Source organism: Vanessa tameamea, chromosome 6 (assembly GCF_037043105.1).
Source record: "Vanessa tameamea isolate UH-Manoa-2023 chromosome 6, ilVanTame1 primary haplotype, whole genome shotgun sequence".
Classification (NCBI taxonomy): domain Eukaryota; kingdom Metazoa; phylum Arthropoda; class Insecta; order Lepidoptera; family Nymphalidae; genus Vanessa; species Vanessa tameamea.
This window is the reverse complement of record NC_087314.1, coordinates 1,712,224-1,736,493: the sequence shown is the minus strand read 5'-3', so window position 1 is coordinate 1,736,493 and position 24,270 is coordinate 1,712,224. Positions and strand designations below refer to the sequence as shown.

Here is a 24,270-nt window from a genome sequence, read left to right as displayed (position 1 = left end):
AAACCAATTCTAACTACGAGAGGTCAAAAGACACATCTACATTTTATATCGAATTGACGCGAAACCAGTGATGATAGCGAGCTTAAATAATGGATGATATTCATTATGGATCCGAAATAACGGCGTTCTGAATGTCTCAGATACTAATTATCGGATATTTGGAAGTACAATTAAAGTGGATATAAGTATGTAGTTAAGTGGAATAGTGTTGTAATAAATAAATACATATTAATAAAGAACTATAGTAGCGCAAAATATAGCTGTGCTATTAACAAATTTCATGGAATATGTAAATCTAGAACTCTTAGAAGTTCTATAAAAACAATACAAAATGCAAATACTTCCCGCGCTTTTTTCTTAAGGTTGGTAATAATCTTTGTTCCCGCCTCCCTATGCCTGTATATAGATAATATATAGAAGTTCGTTTATGGCTTTAACACATAAAATTACTAACATAATATTTTGTAAATAAATAAATACTATAATTTACTTTTTTATACGTTGATCTACTCATACTTCGTAAATTTTATTGCAATTAGACATTATTTTTAAAATAGCAACACTATGTCATGGTATTTTATGCCAAATAATTCGTATCTAGATCAACATTAAAATATTTGATATGGATTTTTTTCGCGCCGGCGCGAATGGTGAAACGTGCGTTTGTAGAGTTTTTCGTAGAGCTTAGCATTTTTCGTTAAATCAAAGCATGAATTTGTGCAACATATAATAAAAATAAGGTGTATGATTGGAGTTTTATCTTTATCAATTAAACCAAATACGGCTTCTATAATGCTATTGTGCGTTCCATTATTCTAAGGATTGTTAATAAAAATGTTATAGAAGAATAAATTTAGAATTTATTACATATCGATTGAATTTCAAAATAAAATGGGATCATCTATCGTCCTTAAAAGTTTATCTATTCTTTTGGGCATTTTTTTTATTTTCGTTGGCATAACCAAACTGACGCCTTTCATATCGAAGGAATTGCATAAAGATTTGGTGAGTACATATTTTAATTTCACACGTGCTGACGCTGAGACAGAATTAAAAAGGTCGCTAGATGCATTAAGATTTTTGTTGCGGAGCAATGTGGCTAGCTATTTTAGTATTTGGCCTGCCGCCTAATGCCCAGTGGTGCTGTCTTGTTGCGACAGAAGAAATGATTCGATGCTTATAATTCTTTGATATTTGCAATTTTCTGAGACATCCCTAGGTCACTGATATTTTTTCACTCCAGAGAACAACTATTTATTTTCATCAAACGATAAGGAAATTAATGTTTTTCCCTTTATGTAATACACCTGGGTAATAGTATAATATATTCGACTTGACGTAAACTAGTGACATCTGCGGGTTTTCTTTTTACATAATTCGTGTTTTAAAAGTGTAGATGTATTTTTTTAACTTAAATAAACTTAGTCTACAATAGTATCAAGTCCTATCTTTATTGCTATAAAATTAGAATAACTTATATTGTATGAACATTGAACGTCGAATTTTCTATATATTATAGGTATTAAAATATTTCTCTTCTCTGTTCAGGTTCAGGGTTGTTCAAGTTGTATTATAGTACAATTATACAAACTTATTACAAACTGTATGTACATTTTGAGTACTTAATAGCACACTGTAAATGCGTCTTATACAGGGCCGGACCGTGAGTTTAGGGGGCCCCGGGCTAATACTACTTAGGGGCCCCACTTAAGACACCTGAACGTAGGCTGCAAACCATACGATCTGTTTAATTTAATAAAACAACGAATTATTTCGCATTATCGTCTATTTTTGACTTTGACTTGACTTAGCTTGGGGCTCCTTGAATCCACGGGGCTCTGGGCTGAAGTCCAAAAAGCCATACGGTAGATCCGGCCCTGGTCTTATAAGTAACTGTCGCATCCGAATGGTCTGAAACCTCAAATTTAAATTATATTCTTAACTACTGACCCGTGATTTTTTTTTAGAATCGGATCAATAGTTCCGAAGGTTACCTACATACAAACAAAAAATTTTGTCCTCTTTCTAATATTGGTATACATTAGTATAGATGTTGATTTTATTATATAGGTAATAAAACTGTGTCAATAGAGGTACACCAAACAAGGGACTGAATGTTTTAGCTCCCGTAGTTGGCGGCACATGGACTTTCATATTTTTTATAGTGCCAGCTGTAATAGACGAAGGTACCACGTACTAAGCTTATTTATTTGCAAGTTATAGTCATCGTCCGATGCAGTCGTTAGAGTCGGTCCAGTCGGTTTTTTAAAATATCCTATCTACCGCAAATGTGACATAAATTAGGCAAACGATTGTCATTTCCTAATATTCTATTACCGTTTGACTTTTTTCTTAAGTGCCAAAACAACCCATATTATTATGCCAACACGAAGACAAACGACCCTTGGTTTCAGTCAATACAGTCGATGTCATTATTGTTAATTACAAACAAGTACCCACGCAACAAATAGTCAGACATACTCGTAAATATCGAATATAAATAACTGATTTTACAATGTTATATTTATAAATGCGTTGGGTATGCTTGGTTCTTGTCTCTTTAATATTTTAAGCATTATGGCTAATACATAAAATTACACCCTTACAATTTTTTAAGATTGGTGTATAAAAAACGGTACAGATTTTTAAATTGTTTATACGTCTACACGGCCCTTTTATAATAAGTCTTTGCCACGAATATTCGTATTTTATTAAGAAGTGCGTCATTTTTTTGCAGAGAAAAGAATATGTAAGGTATGCCAAAGTTTTCCCATTAACGACAATGTTGGATTTCAAAGTACCATCTAAGTGGTATCGGAGGAGTGTCGGCGGGTTGGAAATTCTGTTTGGACTGGCGCTTGCTATTATACCTAGTCGTAAGTGATTATACATAGCTTATTACTTTAACCATTTATACGAATTGTTGACTTTTGTATTTATCAAAAGTTTTAATATAAGTAGAATGTTTCCTATCGAACAGTTTTATGGATAAAAATGCTATAGGATTCGTAGTGTCGTACGCTTTTCAGTTGCATATAAGTTTAACAGGGTAATCAACTTTTTAGTTCACATTTGTAGATATGTAGTTCTCGAGATTCCCTTAACAAGGGATTCAGATGAAATTATTATTTCATAATGTGCTTACATCGTCATCCATATATAAATTCTTATAAAGTAAACTTTAGCTAATTATAAGTATAATGACCAAAACCTCTTACCTCACTCTAGTGAGGAGCGCTGAAGATATCATGCTCTGTTAGTGTAAATAGGCGAAAATGTTCACTTACTATCAGACGGAACATTTATTGTCACCTTTCAAATTAAAGTTATAATAATAACAAAAATAGTAAACAAACTAAGCATTTAAAATTGATTCAGTTCTGAAAAAAAAAATTGACAATCGCAATTCGAAATAACTAAAAACAGACTTATCACAAACTGCAATTTTTCAAATATATTATGATTTACATCTACGAATGATTTCTACCTACCTTATTATTTAAAAAAAAACTCAATATAAATAGGATTTTATTGGAGGAATTTCACGAGCATAAGTTGAAAACTTTATATTGAAACATTAAGATGATTAGCGCAAATAAAATCCAGGAAGATTCCGCGTTAGAAAAGATATAACGGACACCCCATGACATCATACATTCCTACATTTTCTAAAAATATTTAGCGAAACAAATTGTTTTAAGATAATCATTTATCAATATCATCAAATGAATTCGTGAAATGAAAATTCAAACGAAAGCAAAAAATTTGCAATGGTTGCCAAATATTTCATAAATAAAATATCTCCTCGATTTTTAATGAATTACATATTTCTTACAGATAAAGTAAAGAACATTGCCAACGTGGGCCTGGTGCTACTGATGATCCTGGCCGCATACTCGCACTTGATGGTCGGCGACCCCTTCGACCGGTGCGCTCCGGCTCTGGTGTTCTTCTTCATGCTCTCCGGACGTCTCGTGGTTTGGTGAGCTACATTAAATTGGTTCCTGGTTTTAGGGTCAGACCCTTGGGTTTAACAATAGACCTGCTATTGGAAGAAGAGAGTATTTGACAATAATTTCCGCCACCGTTTGGGTGGTTGACTTACTAAGACTGGAGTATCGATGAGAAAAAATGTATTAATTGTCTCTTACGATCTACGAATTGAGATGATGTGGCCCTATTAGAATAGATAGATAGATCCCGCAGGGAACCAAGTAGCAAACTGGTTCAATATATCATATTGATTTGTATTTATTTCACCCACAAAAAACGTAACGCTATCAGCGTTACTTGATTTATTTTACACTATTAGATGTTATTTATAAACATTTCAAAATGTCAAAGCGAAATAAATCAGAATGCAGTACGATCCCAGCAGTTTGCGTCATTATTTACACTGTACGCAGAATTAGCTAAAGACTGATTTCTCACGTCAATCTTTCCTTTGATCGGGGTAATATTCATTTCGACTAGTAAATTTTGCTAGTTTATGTAAACAGTGTACATCATAGGATGGTTCGGGAAGTCGATAACATAGAAATGGCCGTTAGGCAGAAGTTGTCGTGTTACGTCATCGAAGTAACCAGATAGTAACCACATGAACCTTGACCAATCTCCGTGCGATGTAAACATGAGTTACGAAATAAAATTAGTTTCATCGCACGGACGGATATCATCTGGCAGGGGGCCAAAAAATTTCGCTATGACGAACCATTTGTCGCGTAAATAATAATGGAACTATTTCGAATCGTCCGCTTTCGGTCGCTCTAAGAGACAAGTCGTTTGAATTATTCTCATTTGTTTAAAGGTATCAGACAAGTCGACGGGAGGAATTGGAAAAGGCAGCTGCGACTCAGAACGGAAACGGTCTTAAGAAGGACTAAAGGAATGCAGTACGATGTTTGGTAGTTTTCTTTCACATTTCTCGAACATTCATAAATAAATAAATGTTTAGCTGGATAAGCTGTTTTTGAAGTTATTTTATGTAAATACGTAAGATAGCTTCAACTGTGTAAATTTTATCATACTGTGATTTTTTTAAGTTTGAAAATGGAACTCTCCTCGTTTAGTTTTGCTTTTACACTTGCATTATTTAAAGTATTTGGCACGCGCAAAAAAAAAACTTCTACAAATTTATTGCTAAGTTTCAGACGTCATAGAAATCGTACCTAAAAGTGATATTAATTTAAGCGGTATTATTAACTAAGTTCATTTTGTGTGAGTGTGTGCGTAGAATGTTTGTACACGTAAGTTCTACATAAATTAGCACGTAGGTCCTCATTACTGCCACTTTATGGTAGACATAGCGTTATGAAATTATTCACATTGTATTGAATATTGAAGATGAGTTTTGCTCAAATGTAAGAGACGGGAAAGAGCGGCGGTGTAAGTACTGTCGGTTTTAAGTATTTAAATTAAATATTCTAGTCAAATTGGTAAGTACACATAAATATTTATACTATTATTTCTAGCGTTATGTATATCGAATTGATTGAGTATGCAATTGATATTAGATAAAAGTAAATACACACAGAGGTACGTAGATTCGAGCACTGACAAGTCACCTACAAATCATAGCCTGGGTCCTCGCGCCTTAACGAAAAATTTTTGCTTCGGAGAGAATAAAACGGAACATTTTAATTTAAAATATCGAACAATTTGATTTATATAAAGTGTCGTGTTTTGTGCGTTGGGTAATGAATAAATTGTATGAGTAATAAAATATATTTATTGTTTTATTTGCTTCTAAATACATAAATCCTTTGTAACCAAACTATAAAATAAATGTTAATATTTTAACAGATTTTTATGTGAATATATTAAGAAACAGAGCAATGATTATAATGTACATTTGAAATAATTACTATACAATACTTTAAATATACAAAAACAGAGTATAAATTAGACTTGACACACTAAAATCGGCCTGATTTAAATACTTGTAGATAGCAACAATATTACTGTAATCCATAATTATCAACTTAATTACAATATATTTAAGTAATGTAATGAGAGTCAAATTATTTAATTTTTATAATAATTTGATTTTATAAATGTTACAATGGTAAATGATTTTTTTTTTCCTACCAAACTAACTTAATACAACAAATATAAAAAAAAAACATGGAGGATCTATTAGAAGCGAAACATTTATAATACAAAACATGTTTTTAGTCAATCTATGTACTAAATACATGTACATTATATTGTAGTCACCAGCACCAAGCGTGTAAATTTCAGCACAATTTGGGTGCAATTTAGTGAGTCAATTGACCGTTCTGTTGCATGTTAATCAGCCATTCATTGGCCAAGTGACAATAAATTAAAGCTAGTAAATCATAAGAAAAAGTTTAATTACTAATCACTACCAGCCAAGCACATTACATAGACGCAATAGTGTATGTTCATAGTTATATTTTCGAATTAAAATATTTATAATTCAGAGATTTATGTAAAATAATATCGCAACATATATTTTTTTTATTTCGCATTCACACAGCTCCACATTTATTGCAAAACTTTAAATAAAAAAGTTGAGTAAAAATATAATTAACATTGTTTAGAGGCATATCTAAAAATATAAAATCATAATAACTTTTTAAAAGTGGTTATGAATCAAGAATTAATTGTGACATCTCAGAGTCTATAGTCTATTTCAACCACAAGAGGATTAAAGATAAATAAACAACATTTGACATTGAATTGCTTATTATTGGACAAGCTTGAATTAATCTATGGTATGCATTATGGCAATTTTTTTATAGAATATCGTTTTAAACGCCGTCGATGTTTAATATCATTAGATTTTGCATAATATATAAAAACATATTAATCCAGAACTGTTTGTATCGCACAATATAGTAGAGCTATTCTTCTTCGATTGAAATAGGCTATGCGGTTGTGGTATTCAAATATAAACTGAATTTAAAATGGCTTCTTATAAGCAAGCCATTTTAATTCCATATATAAATTGTACTGAATGAAATAAAAAATTGTATTTTGTTGAAAAAGTTGGATACCATAATTGAATAATTTATCGTAATAAATAATATGGTGTTACTTTTTGTTACGAGTTTAATACTATCTGTTAATTACACAAGTGTAGCTACAATTTAAATAAACATAATTGCTTCATAGTACTTTAAATGAATTTTGTAACAATAATCAGTATTACATGAACATTATACAATATACATACGCTGCATTTTAAGCTGGATCCCGGCCTGTCTGGAGCAACTCGAGGGCATTTCTTAAATTCATTATGGCCGTTTTAATGTCATCGTAATTGAGGGCACTGCTCGCCCACTTGCAATACTTCTGAGCTTTAGCTATTTGATCGGGACTAAGTTGCGCCACGCTAGTAGAATTATCGCCGTAAAACGTATTAGACGGTGCGGGCTGAGGCTGCTGTGAGGGGTCGTACGGGACAAACCCTCCCGGGTTGGGATCAGGCGTGTACGGGACCGGGGGCAATTGCGACGCTGCCTGCATCGCCGCATTGGGGTCTGGCAGGCTGTTGGTGAAACTCGTGGGGACAGTTGGTACCGGTGGAGTAGCTGGTGTTATATTGGTAAAACCAAATGTCTGAGAGTTAGCGGTGCCAGGCTGGTTGACGTCATTAGTAGATTGCTCGTCGTCTTGGCCTGGATTTTCCGACTGCATTGGACCTATAACAATGTAAGCAAATATATAAAACTCGTGAAATTTAAATTTCCGTTTGCAGTTATGACAAGAATAGAAAATATATGACTACCGTTGTAAGGCGTGAAGGTCGAGACACGTGTTTGCTTCTGTATGCTTAAGAATTTTATAGAATATATGTATAAACTATTAGTAGTGATGATGGAGATGAAATACATTATGAGAAAAATAATATTAATTTTAAATCTTTAAGATAATATTATTGTTTGAGATTTGTATTCGTGTATAATATGTTGACGGTTGTATATCATATCATCTGTATGTATATCATATCATATGTGGCTTTAGGAACACATATTATTGATAGAAGATAAATAGTACTTTATAAACCTTCATAAGTATTGATATATAAGTTGTTGATTTGAATAACATTTTTCTAAATCTAGACTACCGTAGACTATGGGAACTTCGATATACTAATACGGTGTTCAGAGTTCAGAATTCATTTTCAAATCAAACAAGTCACCTTTTTAATAAGAAACTCTTTTAGGTGAAATATTCTAATATTACAGTGGATCCCTGGGAATCCGAGAAACATTTTGCAGGGCAGTGTTGGATAATTGAATTAGTCAGATTATAGAGTTCTGCTTAAGACATATAGTCCAGAATATTTTACAAAAGAGTATGTTGTAATCTGATAAATTACAGAACCAATCATAAGATTCTATATGTTATACTCTGAAGTACCAATCATACTTCCTACCAATCTATTATCTCATGTAGTCAAATTCAAAACAAAAAACGCGTCGAGCACAATAGCAGTGGCGCGGTATAAGTTATAACTTGCTGAATCATACATTATCTACATTAGCGTAGATTGTTAAAATAAAATCAATAAAAATAGACATGTCGGATTACAGGGGTGCGAATTAGCCAGGGGCCGGATTACTGGGAGTCCACTGTATTTTCGATTGGATTTTGCTTCATTATATTAGAAAATAATTGAATATTACCTGGGACTGGAGTCTCTCCATTTTTGAGACAGTTGTGAATATAAGCAGCCTTCCATCGAGCATACTTGCGATTTTGGGTTGCTTCATCTGTCAAGTCTCCAAATGTTGTGAGTACATCATAGATTACTCCAGCTGTATAAAATGCCTTAACAATATTCCTGAAAAAATGAAATACTTAAAAACAATACTTTCATTAAAATTCACTAATGTAGTCAAAGTTGTTCTCTTCCTTCAACTTATATGTTACAAAGGATTTTGATAATTTGATGACTGTTTCAAATATAATATTTCATAGTTTGTTCCATTACGATAGACAAGATAATAGTGGAGTATGTATTAAAGGCTTAAAATAATATTCAAAGATTTAAAAGGCCTCATGAACTGATGTCTGTTTAGTGTTGAGTCATGAAAATGACATCAGTCCAATTAAAAAGTTTCATTGTGATAACATTTTATTAAAATTATCATGGAATTTATATATATAATACCTTGTTGCATATAAAATTCAATAAATATGTTCTTTTTTTACATTTATACATATTATTGTTACCAGCAATTTTTCCAAAATTCTTGTTACATTATACAAATATCAGAATCATAGCAAATAAAGTTTTGCCTTTAACATTATTTTACCAGTTTTTATATTGGTATACCTATACCATATACCTTTAGGTCTATTATAGGAACTGATGCATAATTTTATTTTCTATTCTATATTATATCTTTGATATCTTAAATAGGTGTCAAAATTAATTTTATATATAACAGTAATAATAGATCATAATTTAAGCTTACTTTCCATAGTTTTGTTCCTGATCTTGTTTATCAGCAAATAAGAACAATTTCAGAGCATAGTTTTCCAAATGTGCTTGAGCTACTACTTCACTGGAAATAGCTTCATTATCTTTAAAAATCTTTTTGGCTTCTTCTAACCAGTCCATTATTGCTAAAAAACAATTATAAAACTTTACGTAATCTAAAGTGGGCGCAATCTAAACTTGAACAATATTAAATTGACCTCTAATAAATGTTGTATAACTGCTACATTACACAAACAAAAGGTACTTGGTACGAATAAAATTAAGTATAACAAAGGCCTAACATAACTGTTATGAGCTAATTAAATTATAAATAGTTCATAATTTTTTTCTTATTATAAACAATATGACAAATATCAATGATATTTGCTATACAGAGCTGAATGTATAGCAAATATAGATGGTAATTAGTTGTTTTTGCAAATTTAAAGAGAATTTTTTTGAAAACTTACCCATTAAAACTTTTGTTTCTTCAGATGTCTTTTTTTCTGTAACTTTAAGCCCAACTTGTAAGGCATGTAATCTGCACCAATAGGCCACAACAGGATCTCTGGAGTCATGTTCAGCAGCAGTTTTTAAGTAATGCTGAATCGATTTTAGACTAGGTGGGCAATCTGGTATATTTACCGACATTTTCACTTATCTATAAAGATGGACACTGTAATTTAGTAATAATATTATATGATAATAGATGATATTTTAACGCGCAAGGCGAAATTGTACTGTCTTTGAGATTAAAAAAGAAATAGATATTATCAATGAATCAGTTTGTTATTTATCCTAATATTTGATGATTTGATCTTCATACTTTGACATTTAATTTACATTTTTCAAATTTGACATTTGTGTTTGACTCATTTTTTCAATGAGCTAAAAATGGAGATGATCGAATAAAAATCGAAAAAAAGCCATTAAAATATGAATAAAAACCGAATACCGGTGAATTTAGTAATTGAGATATTTTTTTATTAGGTTTCCATTTTTTTTATTGTTTTTTTTTACTTGATAATCGATATCGAAATTTAAACAACGAAATTAATATAATACTCATTATCTTATTTATTTTTTTAAATAATATTTTATCAAAATAATGCTTTCACGTTTTCATTGTATTATGTAAAAATATTTTAATTCATTAACATATTTTTGTAAGTTGCGCTAATAGGTTTTATTTATCAAATTTATCAAACACATTACGGCTGTCTACATAGCTTATAGCTTATTCTATAGTTCTAAAACTACTAAATAATAAATATAAAATGGAAAATGCTTTGGGAGTTAGACAGTTCTAACAAATAAATGATTTTTTTATCAGTTGCTTGGATATTTACTGAGTCTTAGATAAATAAATATTATAACAATTATACAATCGTTTCGTTTTCTTTCAGTATCATGCATGATTTAAGTTAATCTCTATGATCTATTTATGGATTATATAATAAACATAATGTAGTCTTTTGAAATTATAAATATGAATTTTTGGATATTTATTGTTGCTCAATCAGGATAAAAGAACTAGAAGGATTCGGAATAGAGGGTAGATTCTGATTTAACGCATAAGCTACCAAACAACTCCTATCTAGTTATATGATCATATATGCCTTTTGAATCTATAACTTATAATGTAAAAGTTTTTATCAATTTAATTATGAGTTTCTGTTCGATCTAGAAGAAAAACAAACATTTAAATTATTAGGTAACTTTAAAGCTTATATTTTTCTAACTTTAACTTTAACTAAACTTAGCTTTGAATATTAAATCAACGATATACATTTTTCCCTGTAAGGAAATAAACGTAAACGTAGTTTTCTAATTACTTTTATTAGCTGTTTATTAAATTGCGAGTACTCTGCAGCTGAATGGTTAGCTACACATTAGTGATGGTGAAATGTTCTGTTTTGGGGCTTGTGAACTTGTCTATGAAATTTTACTCCATGAATGGGGTAGTGCGTAGACGGATTGACATTTTACATTTGTAACTTGACAGATGTGTGGATTGTAAATTGTATGATTACAGAAGTTAATAAAATATTCTTATAGTGTTATATGTGAAGTGTTGTGATCTTGAATTAATTGGATAAAATGCCATCAAAACAGAGGAAAATTGCAATGATGGGTTATAGATCTGTTGGTAACGTGTCAAAGATCTTCTGATGAAATATATTTATGCGTCTAATTTATTGTTTTGACGTTATGTTTAATAAAAAAATTGTTTTGCAGGTAAATCATCTCTGATTATACAGTTTGTGGAAGGACAATTTGTCGATTCGTATGATCCTACTATAGAAAACAGTTAGTAATTATTTTATAGTTGTTTTGAGAATATTATTAATTTTTTGTATATTCGCATGTGTAAAATGTATTTAACGTTTTTTTAACATTTAATGCCACAACAGGGTTAAGGAAATTTTTACATTAATATATATATTTTTTTATATCAGCATTTACCAAGTTCATCCGGCTCAATTCAACAGAATATGAAGTGAAATTAGTAGATACAGCAGGTCAAGATGAATACAGCATTTTTCCGCTTCAGTATAGTATGGATTTTCATGGATATGTTTTGGTTTACTCCATAACCTCGAGCAAAAGTTTTCAAATAGTACAAATAATATATGATAAGCTATTGGATATGGTAGGAAAAATACAGTAAGTATTTGAAGTTGGATTTTGCTCACAATATATTATTTAATAAATTTGCTTGCAGTCATAAAATAATAATAAATAAAAGTTCCTTTGTATACTTGACAGCCAGACTATATTACTATATCTTCTACTTGCTATTGTACTGTATGTCTGTGTCCAAATAGATTGCCACAGGGATAAACCACAAAGCAAGAAATGGGTATTCATTATATATAACCAATTTAACTAAAAATGAAAACATTAATGTGAACTTAAAACTGGCAATTATTTTTAAATATATGCTTTAAATTAAAGACAAAGAAAAGAAATGATTTGTGATATCTTAATTTCCATTTAAATAATACTCAATTTGAATTTCAGTGTACCTATTGTACTTGTTGGCAACAAAACAGATTTACATTTGGAAAGAAAGATTAGTACAGAGGAAGGAAAAAGATTAGCGGAAAAATGGAATGCTGCTTTTGTGGAAACTAGTGCTAAACGAAATGAGGTAAATATATTGATTCCAAAATTTATATATGTATGCAAGCATACCAAATTACTAAATCAAAATTATGAAAAAGATACAACAAAGTCAAGGCAATCTGTGGAGATATATTAGTTAAAACAAAAAAAAAGTTTGACCTGTCTTCTAAACAAAATGTGCTTATTGTTACTTATATAACAACACCAAGAATAATTTTCCACCTAAAAGTATAAATAAAAACTACTATAATTTATATTTAACTACAAAACAAATGCAAGTTATTTGATGGAAATTTATAATAATAATTATAAATATCCAAAAAAGAAACAATACAACAATAGCTTCGTAATCTTAATAAAAAAAGGTCCTGTAGTCTTAAGAAATAAGTCATTTTCTAGCAATTGTAACCCAGATGCACCAAAAAGTAAATGTTCTTTTTTATGTTTTTTAACTTTTATAAAAGAACATAATTAAGTATCATAGAATTGTCCTTAAAATATAACTTGTGTTAGATAATCCTCTTAGATTGTGGATAAGAACATTGATTGCTGTTCTTGAGCTTTTCTGCTGACCTATAGATATATAAATATATCAGCTGAGATAAAAGCTTATAGGGTAATAATTAAATAATATAAACTTTAAAACTTCCAAAACTATAGCCACAGTAAAAGGCTTTTTATGATTTCTGGTGGTGAATCAAAGTCAAAGTCAAAAATCTTTATTCAATATAGAAGTGTTTACACTTGCTTATTGATTGTCAAAAATCTACCACCGGTTCGGAATTTAGCACCTCGGACCTGAGAAGAACCGGCGAAAGAAACTCAGCGGGATATATATATATATATATATATATATTTTTAACCATTATTGTGTACAATGATAATTATATTTTAGTTATTTGAAGCAGCCTAGAGGCGATCATTTCATTCCCAAGGTGTGCAGTCAACTAAAAAGTCATTAGTGTTGTAATATCCTTTAGGACACAAACACTCTTTAACAATTCTTTTGAATTTTATAATTGAATAATTTTGAACGTTTTCTGGGATCCTGTTGTAAAAACGTATACATTGCCCCAAAAAAGAGTTACTAACCCTGTGTAATGAGGTACTTGGAGTAACAAGTTTATTCTTGTTCCTAGTGCTAATAGAATGTACGTCACAATTTCTGGGAAAATCGTTTGTTTTTGCGTACATACATAACATTATCAAAAACAAATTGAGAAGCGACAGTCATTATTTTAATTTCTTTAAATTTATCTCTTAACGAATCTTTTGGGCCCAGGTTATAAATTGCACGAATAGCCCTCTTCTGCAGTACAAAAATAGTATTAATGTCAGCTGCATTACCCCAGAGTAGGATGCCATACGACATTATACTGTGGAAATAACTGAAGTACACAAGGCGAGCCGTATCCACATCAGTCAAAAGTCTAATTTTTTTTACCGCATAGGCTGTAGAGCTGAGTCCATTCGCCAACTTATTTATATGGGGGCCCCATTGGAGCTTAGAGTCTATTGTCATACCAAGGAACTCTATTGATTCTAAAACATCTAATGCTTTCCCGTTTAAGCGTACACTCGTTTTGACACATCTTACATTGGGAGTAGTGAATTTAATACATTTAGTCTTTTTACTATTTAACATTAAATTATTAACACTAAACCAATTTACTATTTCAGAGAGAGTATTGTTCACATCGTCATATATTGAAAGACGTCTTTTTATTTTAAAAATTAAAGAAGTATCATCAGCAAACAATACTATCTCGAGTTTATCACCTAGGAGATGTGGCAGGTCATTTATATAAACAAGGAAGAGAAATGGTCCAAGAATTGATCCTTGAGGGACCCCCACAGTAACTGGAGACCCGGGAGATCTCTTTCCATTTACATCAACCCTCTGAATCCGATTGCTCAGATACGAAATCAGAAGACTGAGTGCAGTGTCCCTAATTCCATAATGACGTAGCTTCCTGACCAAAGTTTCGTGTTGCACACAATCAAAGGCCTTAGATAAATCACAAAATATCGCTAAGGCATCCTGTGACTCCTCCCAGGCCCTGTAAATATTTTTAACGAGCTCAACACCAGCGTCAGTTGTCGAGCGACCCCTTGTAAATCCAAATTGTTTCTTGTGTAGCAACTTGTTATTGTTAAAATGTAATATTAACTTGACTTGAGAATATTTATTGACCCTTTAATTTTGACTCTTTGGACTATCGTATAGAGTTTCACTTCATTTGTATGTTACCTTTGACCAGTAACATTCAAGTGATCTCTACATTATTTTACCAAGTGACTTAAGGAAGGCATTGATGAGTTGCTACTACTTTTGTGTATAACAACTATTGAATTACAACATCACACAGACAAGTTTATGTCTTGTTATAGGATTCACCATGCAATAGGTGAACACTAAAGATTTAAGACCCTCTGTCTTGCTTCTTTTTCAAAACTGTAATATTTCACGTTATGGTAGTTTATAGTAAAAATTGGTATTGAAATTATATCAAAGATGGATCACCAGCTTTTTTTCAGTGGGCTTAAAAAGAGGTTCCAACTATAGTATATCTATTCTGTTCCTTCTATTTTGTATAGTAAATAGCATAGCAGAATGTTGCAAATCAACCAAATTCTGCTATCCAGACGACACATTTCTCAGGTCGTTAACACGTCGATGAAAACCGGAATTACCGTGCGTTAGGAATCGAATCTTTCTTTATCATAGACTTGGGCCGACTAAATTTAGTCCAATTCAACCACTAAAATTCACGATTTATCATAATTCTACGATTTGTTAATACTTTCTTGGCTGCTACAAAGTATCGGAGTACTTAGCGTTGATTTGCGTCGAACTTCGTTTATTTCTACGACCAATGGGAATATTAAGCCAAACTAAAAAGCTTTGTGCGCTCAACAAGACGAAGCAGTTCACCTCGGCTAAACGTGTAAAACAATACAAGGCACAAAATTGGACTCACCTTTGGCTTTAAAAAGATATGTTAGATCACTCTGTGTCTTTATCATATCTCTGAGGAATTACCTGGATTATTTTTGGCCACTGAAATTCACCCTCAGACTTCGCAAATTTTTGAAAATTTGCGAAGTCTGAGGGTGAATTTACATCTATGTCTGCAAACCCAATTTACATCTATGTCTGTAAATCCACAACAGCGCGATTTTTAAGGCATCTGCCTCGCACAATCACTGCGTGGAATTAAATTTCGCCAGCGGTTTCCGAACCGGCCGGTCATATTTTAAAGGCCGGCAACGCACCTGAAAGTGCCTCGGTGTTGCAGATATTAATGGGCAGTGGTATTCATCTTTCCATCAGATTAACCTCCTGTGCGATTGACCCTATACCATACAAAAAAACATGACTAGCTCTTTTTTTAAGTTCACAGTTTTGTGACACAGAGTAACAAAATTCGCAATAATCCTTCTTGGGAATTTCTAAATTCAAATTACTTTAATGAAAAATTAAGAAAAAAATAATTTTTCGAATATAATTTAAGGCAACAAAATGATGAAATGTGTTAAAAGTTAATATTTGCTATCTTTTTACTAATGTTTTCGTTACTGTCTGTCGAGTAGTCGAAAAAATATATAGGTACAATAAAAAACAGACACTTATTGAGTTTTGACCTCTGATGGACGGAAAAAGCATTGGCGGTGTTGTAATGTAAGTGACTCACGTGTAAGCGTCATGGTAATACAAATTTTATCGCTTTTGCTTCATGAAAGCGTTGTTGATCTAAAGGTCACCGTCACTCTCAGTGTAAGAAATATTTACCATCCCTTACACCGCGTCACTAACCTTGGTAACAAAAATGTTATTCTCTTACAGTCTAACGGATTTAAAAAAAAAATCTATTATACAATCTCATTTTTAATTAAAAAATTACTGTTTGTAATGATGAGATAACCAAGTGGCATATCACAGTAATAACTTATGATATTGTATATGATTCAAATTGCTCATTATGATGTATATGCTCAAATTACTCGTAAAATAATATCAATTCATCATTGAAATTATCAATAATCGACTAATATCGATCATTGAATTCGCACATATGTACGTATTCGCACCTCTAGTGTATGTACAGGCCGCACTCCGCATTCTTTTGTTTCTAAAATGATCTTCTGCGTTGCCTCTTTTAATTAGATTGTAGCTACTTTAATGTGTCATATTCTAGTTACACAAACAGCCACTAGGAAAATCTTTAATCTCTATCAATACAAATTTATGAAATGTATGTAGAAATTATAAATGTATTTGTTAATTATATGATTAACTTAATGTGCTTAATTTAAAACAAATAAATAATTATATTAATTTACATTTCAGTCTGTAACGGACATGTTCCACGCAATGTTGTCTGAGATAGAAAGATCAGATGGACACATGCCCGAGAAGAATGGATGTGTTGTTTCTTAATGAAAACACTTTGTGGACAATGTGCTTATTTATGCTAAAGTGAATTAAATTATTGATAGTTTGTGCACAGCTAATGTAATAGCAATAATTGATTTTTACCAAGCAACTATTTCAGAGTTTGCTGCGAATGCCTCGTGAATGGGTTGTCTGTACTGACATGCCTTGCGTCTCAGGTAATATTTGTGAAGCAGTCACAATCTGTTCAAGGTGACCACTCCTTTATATTTGGAATTCATCTCAGTAATAACTAAACGATAGTAATGACTAAATTTTGTTCTCTTACGTCATATATACTTTACTTTAATATTTGTTGGGTTACTTGATGTAAAATTTTTAAGAGTAATTTGCACAATATTACAATAAGATCGTATAATTCAGGTTTCAGTTTCCTAATATTTTTTAAAAATATATTGTATCAAAAGATTCAACATTTGCATATTTTTATAAAACACAAGTTCTACATAGATTTTTGTAAAACTATTGGCGATAATTATACATTAAGAACCCTTCTCGACTAATTAATCACACTCTTTCATATAAATAGTAATTAATAGAAGGTTAACAATGTAATGACTACGATATATCTTATTAAATCCATTATGTTATATGTTTTAACTTTGAATGTAAACTACGACTCAACGAATCTAACGACATTTGAAATTATTTCAAACGTCAAAAACAAAATGGACTCCCCATTTTGTGACGTACAATACCATTGGATTTAGTTATTTCCATGTTACCTCGCGTAGTCTTATAGGATTTTAAACATTGTCGATTCTTTATAGTGTTCAAAAGCCATTACTATTTTTGTACGTAGGTGAAACGAAAAATCGCCAATATAATATCGATATCTATGAGAAAGCAAGCATTCCCACGTAGTTGCCACACTAATAAATAGATGACATCGATTAAATAAATATAGGTGTAAGATAACTAAGTTTTAGGAGAATTGATTGAAATTGTGTGCGAACAAATACTATTGTAATGTTTTTGAATCTGTGACGGTAAACATTTTTTTTGTTATTTTTATTTGCACCTGTGCTTATGAGGGACGGGGGCACATGTAATTTTAGCTCGAGTGCAATTGTTGTTGTTTTAATGTGGTAACATTACTGATAATGTGTTCAAATAAACTACGAACGATGCGCTATAACTATCAGATAGGAAATTTCATTCAAAAGCTTGGATATGGCTTTACACGTAGAATTTCGACTTATTAAAGCTGCGTCTTCATAAAACGAAAATTGGCAAAGTTTGTGTCAACGTTATACTTGACGACTTTTTGAAGAAGTGAAAACAGAAATGCCACATATTCAGTGGAAACGCACCTTTACACGTCTTGCTTAATATTTAGCGGGTAGTTAAACAGATTTACACTATTTTCTAGATGTAATTAGTTTCTATTTGTAAAGATTTTGTAGATGTTACATTTTTTCTATTTTAATAAAAAAAAGCATTTAGAAACAATTAGAATATATTTTAGCTTAAATAGCGGTAGCTTGTTGAGTGTACGGTTAACAGTTTTTACTACATAGTAAATTAAAAGTTAACATATTTGAGCAGCTCCAAATTATAGCTAAATGAACAAGATTTATTCATCATCAAAGTGTCTTTTGTGTATTTTTATAAAATGGTTTTTATTAAAATTAGAGTTATGGAAATGTTGGACAAACTTTTCATTTATTTGTGCGTGTAGTAAATATATTGTACCTTACTTTCTTTAAAACAGAATTCCAAAAAAATGTAATGGTTACATTTTTTGGTTGTACATGTTTGTATAAATTATTATGTTTAGGTCTATCTTTGAGGATTATGGACCATTTATTTTGATGATAAATAATGTTTGTTATTTTTTTTTGTTATATTTTACATTTTTGTAATCATATTAGAATCTTCACCTTTGCCCCAAATAGCTCTCGAATGATACGTCTATCTTTATCTTATGATTTGTAAATAGATAATTTGTTTAAAATCAGACACTGACTTCTTTACGACTGCACAGACTATTAACAAAAGAGGGCTCTTTCTTTTTATGTATGCTAAAATATATGTATGATGAGGATTAATTCATCTTAGATTATCATATTCTCTATATTGTTCAGATTTTCGATTTTTCTTATTTTAAACTTTATTTATGACTAATTTAGCGTAAATTTGTATGTGTTCCTTTTGTGTTACCCTTATAAATAATCTGTTTAAACGGGTAACACATTTCGTCGCCCCCATAGATTTGTTTTTTCTCGTTTATTCTATCAACAGAGTAACGGTCAATATATGGTTAACAAGGTAAGGGTTTTAAATACAAACATAAAAGTTTTTTATACGTTCATCAGGATCGAACTAATCTTATTTGGATGAGACAATTACATAATATATTTTCCATTTAGTACTTAAAGTTCTGATCACATTTAGTCACAAAAACAACTTTTTAGACTAACGTTGTAAAATAACTTATTACAACTAGCACCACACATCGCGACATCGACCGCGATTAGTTAAAAATATCTATGTATTATCTAAGTAGTCCGTTTTTATTGGAATTATTTTGTCTAATCCCAAAAATGTATATGACCATATCTATTTAACTTAACGTCAGATTCTGAAATTATGAGCAGTCATATTATACAATCTAATGAAATACTGTACGCTCATTGGTCGCCTATTGCGTCATCAGGCGCTGCTGACCATTCTCTCGTTCCTCATTCAGACTAAAATCGAATTAGTATGACTGTGATGAATGTTTCAGAAGCTGGAGGTTTTTAATTTATCTAGCAGTACGTTGATAGTTGGTTACAACATTTTACAGGCCTTTTATAAGTAAATTAAAACGAATGTCATAGGTAACTGATTTCAAACAGCTTAGCTTTAAATGGATACGAATTTTTTCTCTTCGTTGCTGTATATCGTGTTTGACGTAACACTAGCTTAGAAATATAGCTTGTAATTATGTACATAAATTTTATTTTTATATTTTAGTACGATACAACAATCTATCCACATTGTTGTTTATATGGCACAATATAATTAATATACCCAATTGTTGTTGTACTATTCCTATGCTTACAAGTTCGGATATTTTTTTAAATACCAGGTTCTGTTGATATAAATACAAATCACCTTTATTATGAACGTGTTAGATACTTTTATTAAAATATTTTATTTGTATAAATAATAAGTTCAGTCATAGTTTTAATTGTAAAAAAAATGTACGAATACAGTGTAATTAACAGCTTACTTTATACGCCGAGGTACGTATTGCTATCGATTCCAGTTTTTTTTTATTAAGATAGTGTGTGAACATTATTATATGTAATTAGAATATCAATGAAATTGGGAATAAAGTAATGAGTGGTATAAAATTAAAGATATTGCATGGTCGATAGTACCTTATTAAGGCTATTCTGATCAGGGTAAGATTTAGAGATGGTTTGACCAGGGCCAGGTTGTAATAAATATCAATGTGTCCGTTATTCGATATACGTCAACATAAATATCAATGGATATATTTCATGATATAGGTATAATCGCTTATAATCATCAGCGAAATCTCGGTTTGACATATATTTACCCTTTTAAAACCTTTGATTTGATATTGTACTTTACATTTTATATAAAATGTATTTATGTGTGTAATAAAATTATTAACATTGTCTTAATGCTGTACTTTACAAATATTAAGGACAAGGGGACATGATATATCAAAGGTAATCTGGTATCAAATATATATATATATATATATATATATATTTTAAGGTAATAAAAATCATTAATTAACTTTCTTCCGAGTCCTTTCGTATAAAAAGGTGTTGGATTTATAAAATAAGTACATTCAGACATGTTTTGTGTTGATGTATAGACTATATAATCATTTTATATTAATTGTTTTACATAGAATTAATTAATTACAAATGAAAGGTGTATACAAAGCATAAGTGATGTCCCGCTGTCGGACTAAAGTCTCCTTTTATTATAAGGTGACATTGGTGAGAAATATGTTTAAAGAGAATGGTTTTTAAAGCATTCATACAATTCCTCGGCGTATGTTGTAGACGTTTTGTACATGAATGATTACGTGGTTAAATTAAAGAGCTATCAATATTATTCGTACTTTTAATTATCCTTCTTATTTATAAGTACCTCCCTACTATCGATGTAAAAAGATTTTAATGTACTATACTAATATTATAAATGCGCAAGGCCGTCTTTCTGTTAAACAAAAAAAACATTTGCATGTACATTTTTTATGGTAAAGGTAGAAGGACAAATTGACTACCTGATGGTAAATCGTCACCACTAGAAAGAAATATTAACCTATTCTACCCTGGTGCGCTTGGCCAAAACCCTACGCTATTTTCATTTTATTTATATTTGATTTATAATTATTTACTGCACTCCGATGTAGCACAACAATTTTAGGTACGTTACATATATTTATTTATAGATGAAAATAACGTCATATTAAGTTATACATAATATACTTACAACTTTTTACGTAATTTTTTACCAAGACAATTTTTTACGTAATTTTAACGATAAATCCATAATTTCTACATCTTGGTCTTATTTTTGTTAATTTACAGTTGCAAAAAAAGGATAAAATAGTATAAGATAAAATACTTTTGTCGTAACAATTTTATTTTAGAACGTTAAACGTCACATTGACACTTAATTGTTATCAACAACCAACAACAAGTTTATTGTGAAGATGGCGACGACTGGAGTTGGCTTTCGATGGTTAGATATTTTAGAAAAGGAGTACGACAAAGCATGTGTCGAATTAGACGCTTCTTTGTGTAAGTACCATACACAATTATCAATTAATCTTAGTATTTTTACATAATGCTTTTTAAGAATTCGTTCATTTACTTAACAATACTCTGTGTTTCTCTTGTTATTTGTGTATAACGTTGTTTTGTTGGATTGCTGGCTAGCAATTGTCTTCAAATATTATTCCACACAATAATATAGTTTAATGAAGAAAATATAAATTTAAATGTATGTAATGTAAAACGTCACACATATTTTTTATCAGAATGTTCTTAAATTATTTCTTCTTCACAATTTACCCTTCAAGTTCCTTTATGCTTCGAACTTTGTTCGCTTTTCCAATGGTGGATGTTCCTATCATATTATATTTTTTATAAAAGTACCTATAAATGAGATTACATGATTTTATTGTAATATTTAATAGGATTTTTTTTTGAAACAACTATTTATTTTTTTCAGCGGAATTAGATACAGAGGACCCAGAAGTTGTATTTACGTCTCGTCAGAAGATTGCAACTCTAAGTTCATGCTTTGCACAGCTGACTCACAAGGCTCTAACAATATTTCAAAACAGTGCAAAGCTCGAGGTATGTGCAATACATTCATTTATCCTTAAAATTTAACCATATGTTTTCACTTTATATTGATTATCAAACATACAAAGTACCAATTGTATTTCCTATAAATTTTTTTTTATTTGATACTTTACTTTCATCACTAAAGTAATATTTGAAGTTGTGATACAAATGACACATAATTCACATAAATAACTATTATATAAGTATATAATCTTTTATGGTAAGAACATGCAACAGTCAGTCAACTATAAAATGATTAAAATAATTTAGCATCGCTTTATGTAGTTAAACTAATTCAACTAATTTTAAAGGGAGACAATAAAACACATCTTAAGGATGAAATTGTATTATACAGGAAATGAAATAATATAATAAGTACATAAATTAGTAACTATTTTATGTATGTACTTATAAAGTAATATGGGTCATATTTTTTAGAAATAACTTAGTCCATGTAATATGTCAGGATTAAATAATGAATCCCACAATATATTTTGCTTATATGCTAGAGTCTAAAACAAAGTTGCTTCACATCATCTGTGTGCTTAGATCTTCTAAAATATGCAATAGATTTAATGCGGTTTTCATCATTTATGTGTATAATACATGCATGTAGAGAGAAGCTGAGAATTTCAACTTTCCTAGCCAGAAAATAACAAGATTTTTTTTCCTTTAATGCTTATACCCGAGTGAATCTGGGTCAGGTCGCTAGTTTATCTGAAAGTTATTTTAAGATTTCATTTCTTTATGATAATAAAGAAATCAAATCTAAATAAATAATAATAGTGCCTTCACTATCACTTGTTGAAGATTTTGTATTTCTATATTTTCAGTGAGATCTTAAATTGAATTGTTTCTACGGTAACACAAACAAATGGCAATTTGTGTATTAAGCAGAAAAACGAATTGTGAGAATATTGAAAATGTTTAAATTGCGTCAAGTTATATGACATTGACGTAAAATTGTGCACTATCTAGGAAATCTTATTAAACTTATCTTATTAAGGGGGTTTTAATTCCTAACACAATTACACACAAACAAATACACTTAAAGCAGTAGTTTATCTACGCTCTGTGAGTCTGTGAAAGAGAAACTAGACTGATCACCTTGGAAGCTCACCAACACCTGGCTATGAAATGCAGTAAAAAAAAGCCTTCTTGAAAATTGCCAGTTTCTGAAAGAAAGTACTACAAATTTTGTTTTTATTTTTAAGTAAATACACCTGCACAAAACATACATTGTTACAACATACACTGTTACAAAAATCTTGTTTTTAATAATAAAAAAAGCCTAACTAAATAAAATTATGTTGCAATGAAAAGCAAACTTTGCTATGAAAAAAGTTGTACTGATTATATAATCCTATATAAAATAATTTTGATGTTTTTATTCTGATATAAATAAAATTACATTTTTCAAATAAATAATAATCACTCTACTGAGAAATGAAATTAAATAGGAACTTAAATTAAATAACTATCATGGTAATTAGCATTTTAAAAAATATAAACAGTATTTGATAACTACATGTATGTTCATTTGTTTTTATTACATAAAAATAATTGCTAGGTTAGTCTTTTCATGAAACTTAGGTTCTGTTAGCTTTCGCACTGGGACCAGACATTAAATAAATGAAATAGTTCCATAAGTAGTCTTATTTATTATTATCAGGTTATTTATTATATTGCATTGTAGATAATTGTCACGCCATCTCAATCTAAGAGGGTCCGAAGAAAATCAACATCAGTTCATTATTACAATAATAATATTAATGTTTACGTGTATATTTTTATCATATGCAATCTAAGACTTGGTTAAAAATACATGTAGTAAATGTATTACAAGTTATTTCAGTAATAAAGTCATTGAAATATCTCTGTAACATGCATTATTTGTAGAC

General features: G+C 30.4%; 4 protein-coding genes across 6 annotated transcripts in view; 3 read left to right on the top strand and 1 right to left on the bottom strand.

The window, feature by feature from the left end:
* Positions 1–616: 616 nt before the first annotated feature.
* On the top strand, positions 617–5,368 carry LOC113393228 (novel acetylcholine receptor chaperone). The gene is made up of 4 exons (XM_026630011.2): positions 617–1,005; positions 2,738–2,876; positions 3,838–3,982; positions 4,808–5,368. Exons 1-4 carry the CDS (start codon positions 892–894, stop codon positions 4,881–4,883), a joined length of 474 nt encoding a protein of 157 aa, XP_026485796.2. The 5' UTR covers positions 617–891; the 3' UTR covers positions 4,884–5,368.
* A 1,552-nt stretch (positions 5,369–6,920) lies between these two features.
* Positions 6,921–10,286, bottom strand: LOC113393225 (vacuolar protein sorting-associated protein VTA1 homolog). The gene is made up of 4 exons (XM_026630007.2): positions 9,925–10,286; positions 9,450–9,600; positions 8,655–8,812; positions 6,921–7,667 (listed from the first exon to the last, which is right to left on the bottom strand). Exons 1-4 carry the CDS (start codon positions 10,103–10,105, stop codon positions 7,207–7,209), a joined length of 951 nt encoding a protein of 316 aa, XP_026485792.1. The 5' UTR covers positions 10,106–10,286; the 3' UTR covers positions 6,921–7,206.
* A 1,131-nt stretch (positions 10,287–11,417) lies between these two features.
* On the top strand, positions 11,418–21,125 carry LOC113393570 (GTP-binding protein Rheb homolog). The gene is made up of 5 exons (XM_026630537.2): positions 11,418–11,603; positions 11,693–11,764; positions 11,914–12,121; positions 12,479–12,608; positions 16,935–21,125. The coding sequence occupies exons 1-5, from the start codon at positions 11,555–11,557 to the stop codon at positions 17,022–17,024; spliced, it is 549 nt and encodes a 182-aa protein (XP_026486322.1). The 5' UTR covers positions 11,418–11,554; the 3' UTR covers positions 17,025–21,125.
* A 556-nt stretch (positions 21,126–21,681) lies between these two features.
* The window catches only part of LOC113393568 (uncharacterized), a 44,270-nt gene continuing 41,681 nt past the window's right edge, over positions 21,682–24,270 (top strand). For all 3 annotated transcript variants that reach the window (XM_064215200.1, XM_064215201.1, XM_064215202.1), the window contains exons 1-2: positions 21,682–21,817; positions 22,251–22,378. In XM_064215200.1, coding sequence (XP_064071270.1) covers positions 21,730–21,817; positions 22,251–22,378 — 216 coding nt within the window. In that variant the 5' untranslated portion in view covers positions 21,682–21,729. The remainder of the gene's footprint in view (positions 21,818–22,250; positions 22,379–24,270) is intronic.

Excerpts from the sequence above, each read along its gene's own strand:
- LOC113393228 (XM_026630011.2), top strand. The coding sequence starts at position 892 with ATGGGATCATCTATCGTCCTTAAAAGTTTATCTATTCTTTTGGGCATT. Across the intron at positions 1,006-2,737 it reads AGGAATTGCATAAAGATTTG|AGAAAAGAATATGTAAGGTA; the intron begins GTGAGTACATAT and ends ATTTTTTTGCAG. Across the intron at positions 3,983-4,807 it reads TCCGGACGTCTCGTGGTTTG|GTATCAGACAAGTCGACGGG; the intron begins GTGAGCTACATT and ends ATTTGTTTAAAG.
- LOC113393570 (XM_026630537.2), top strand. The coding sequence starts at position 11,555 with ATGCCATCAAAACAGAGGAAAATTGCAATGATGGGTTATAGATCTGTT. Across the intron at positions 11,604-11,692 it reads GATGGGTTATAGATCTGTTG|GTAAATCATCTCTGATTATA; the intron begins GTAACGTGTCAA and ends ATTGTTTTGCAG. Across the intron at positions 11,765-11,913 it reads TGATCCTACTATAGAAAACA|CATTTACCAAGTTCATCCGG; the intron begins GTTAGTAATTAT and ends TTTTTATATCAG.
- LOC113393225 (XM_026630007.2), bottom strand. The coding sequence starts at position 10,105 with ATGTCGGTAAATATACCAGATTGCCCACCTAGTCTAAAATCGATTCAG. Across the intron at positions 9,601-9,924 it reads AGAAACAAAAGTTTTAATGG|CAATAATGGACTGGTTAGAA; the intron begins GTAAGTTTTCAA and ends ATTGTTTTTTAG. Across the intron at positions 8,813-9,449 it reads CAGGAACAAAACTATGGAAA|GAATATTGTTAAGGCATTTT; the intron begins GTAAGCTTAAAT and ends TCATTTTTTCAG.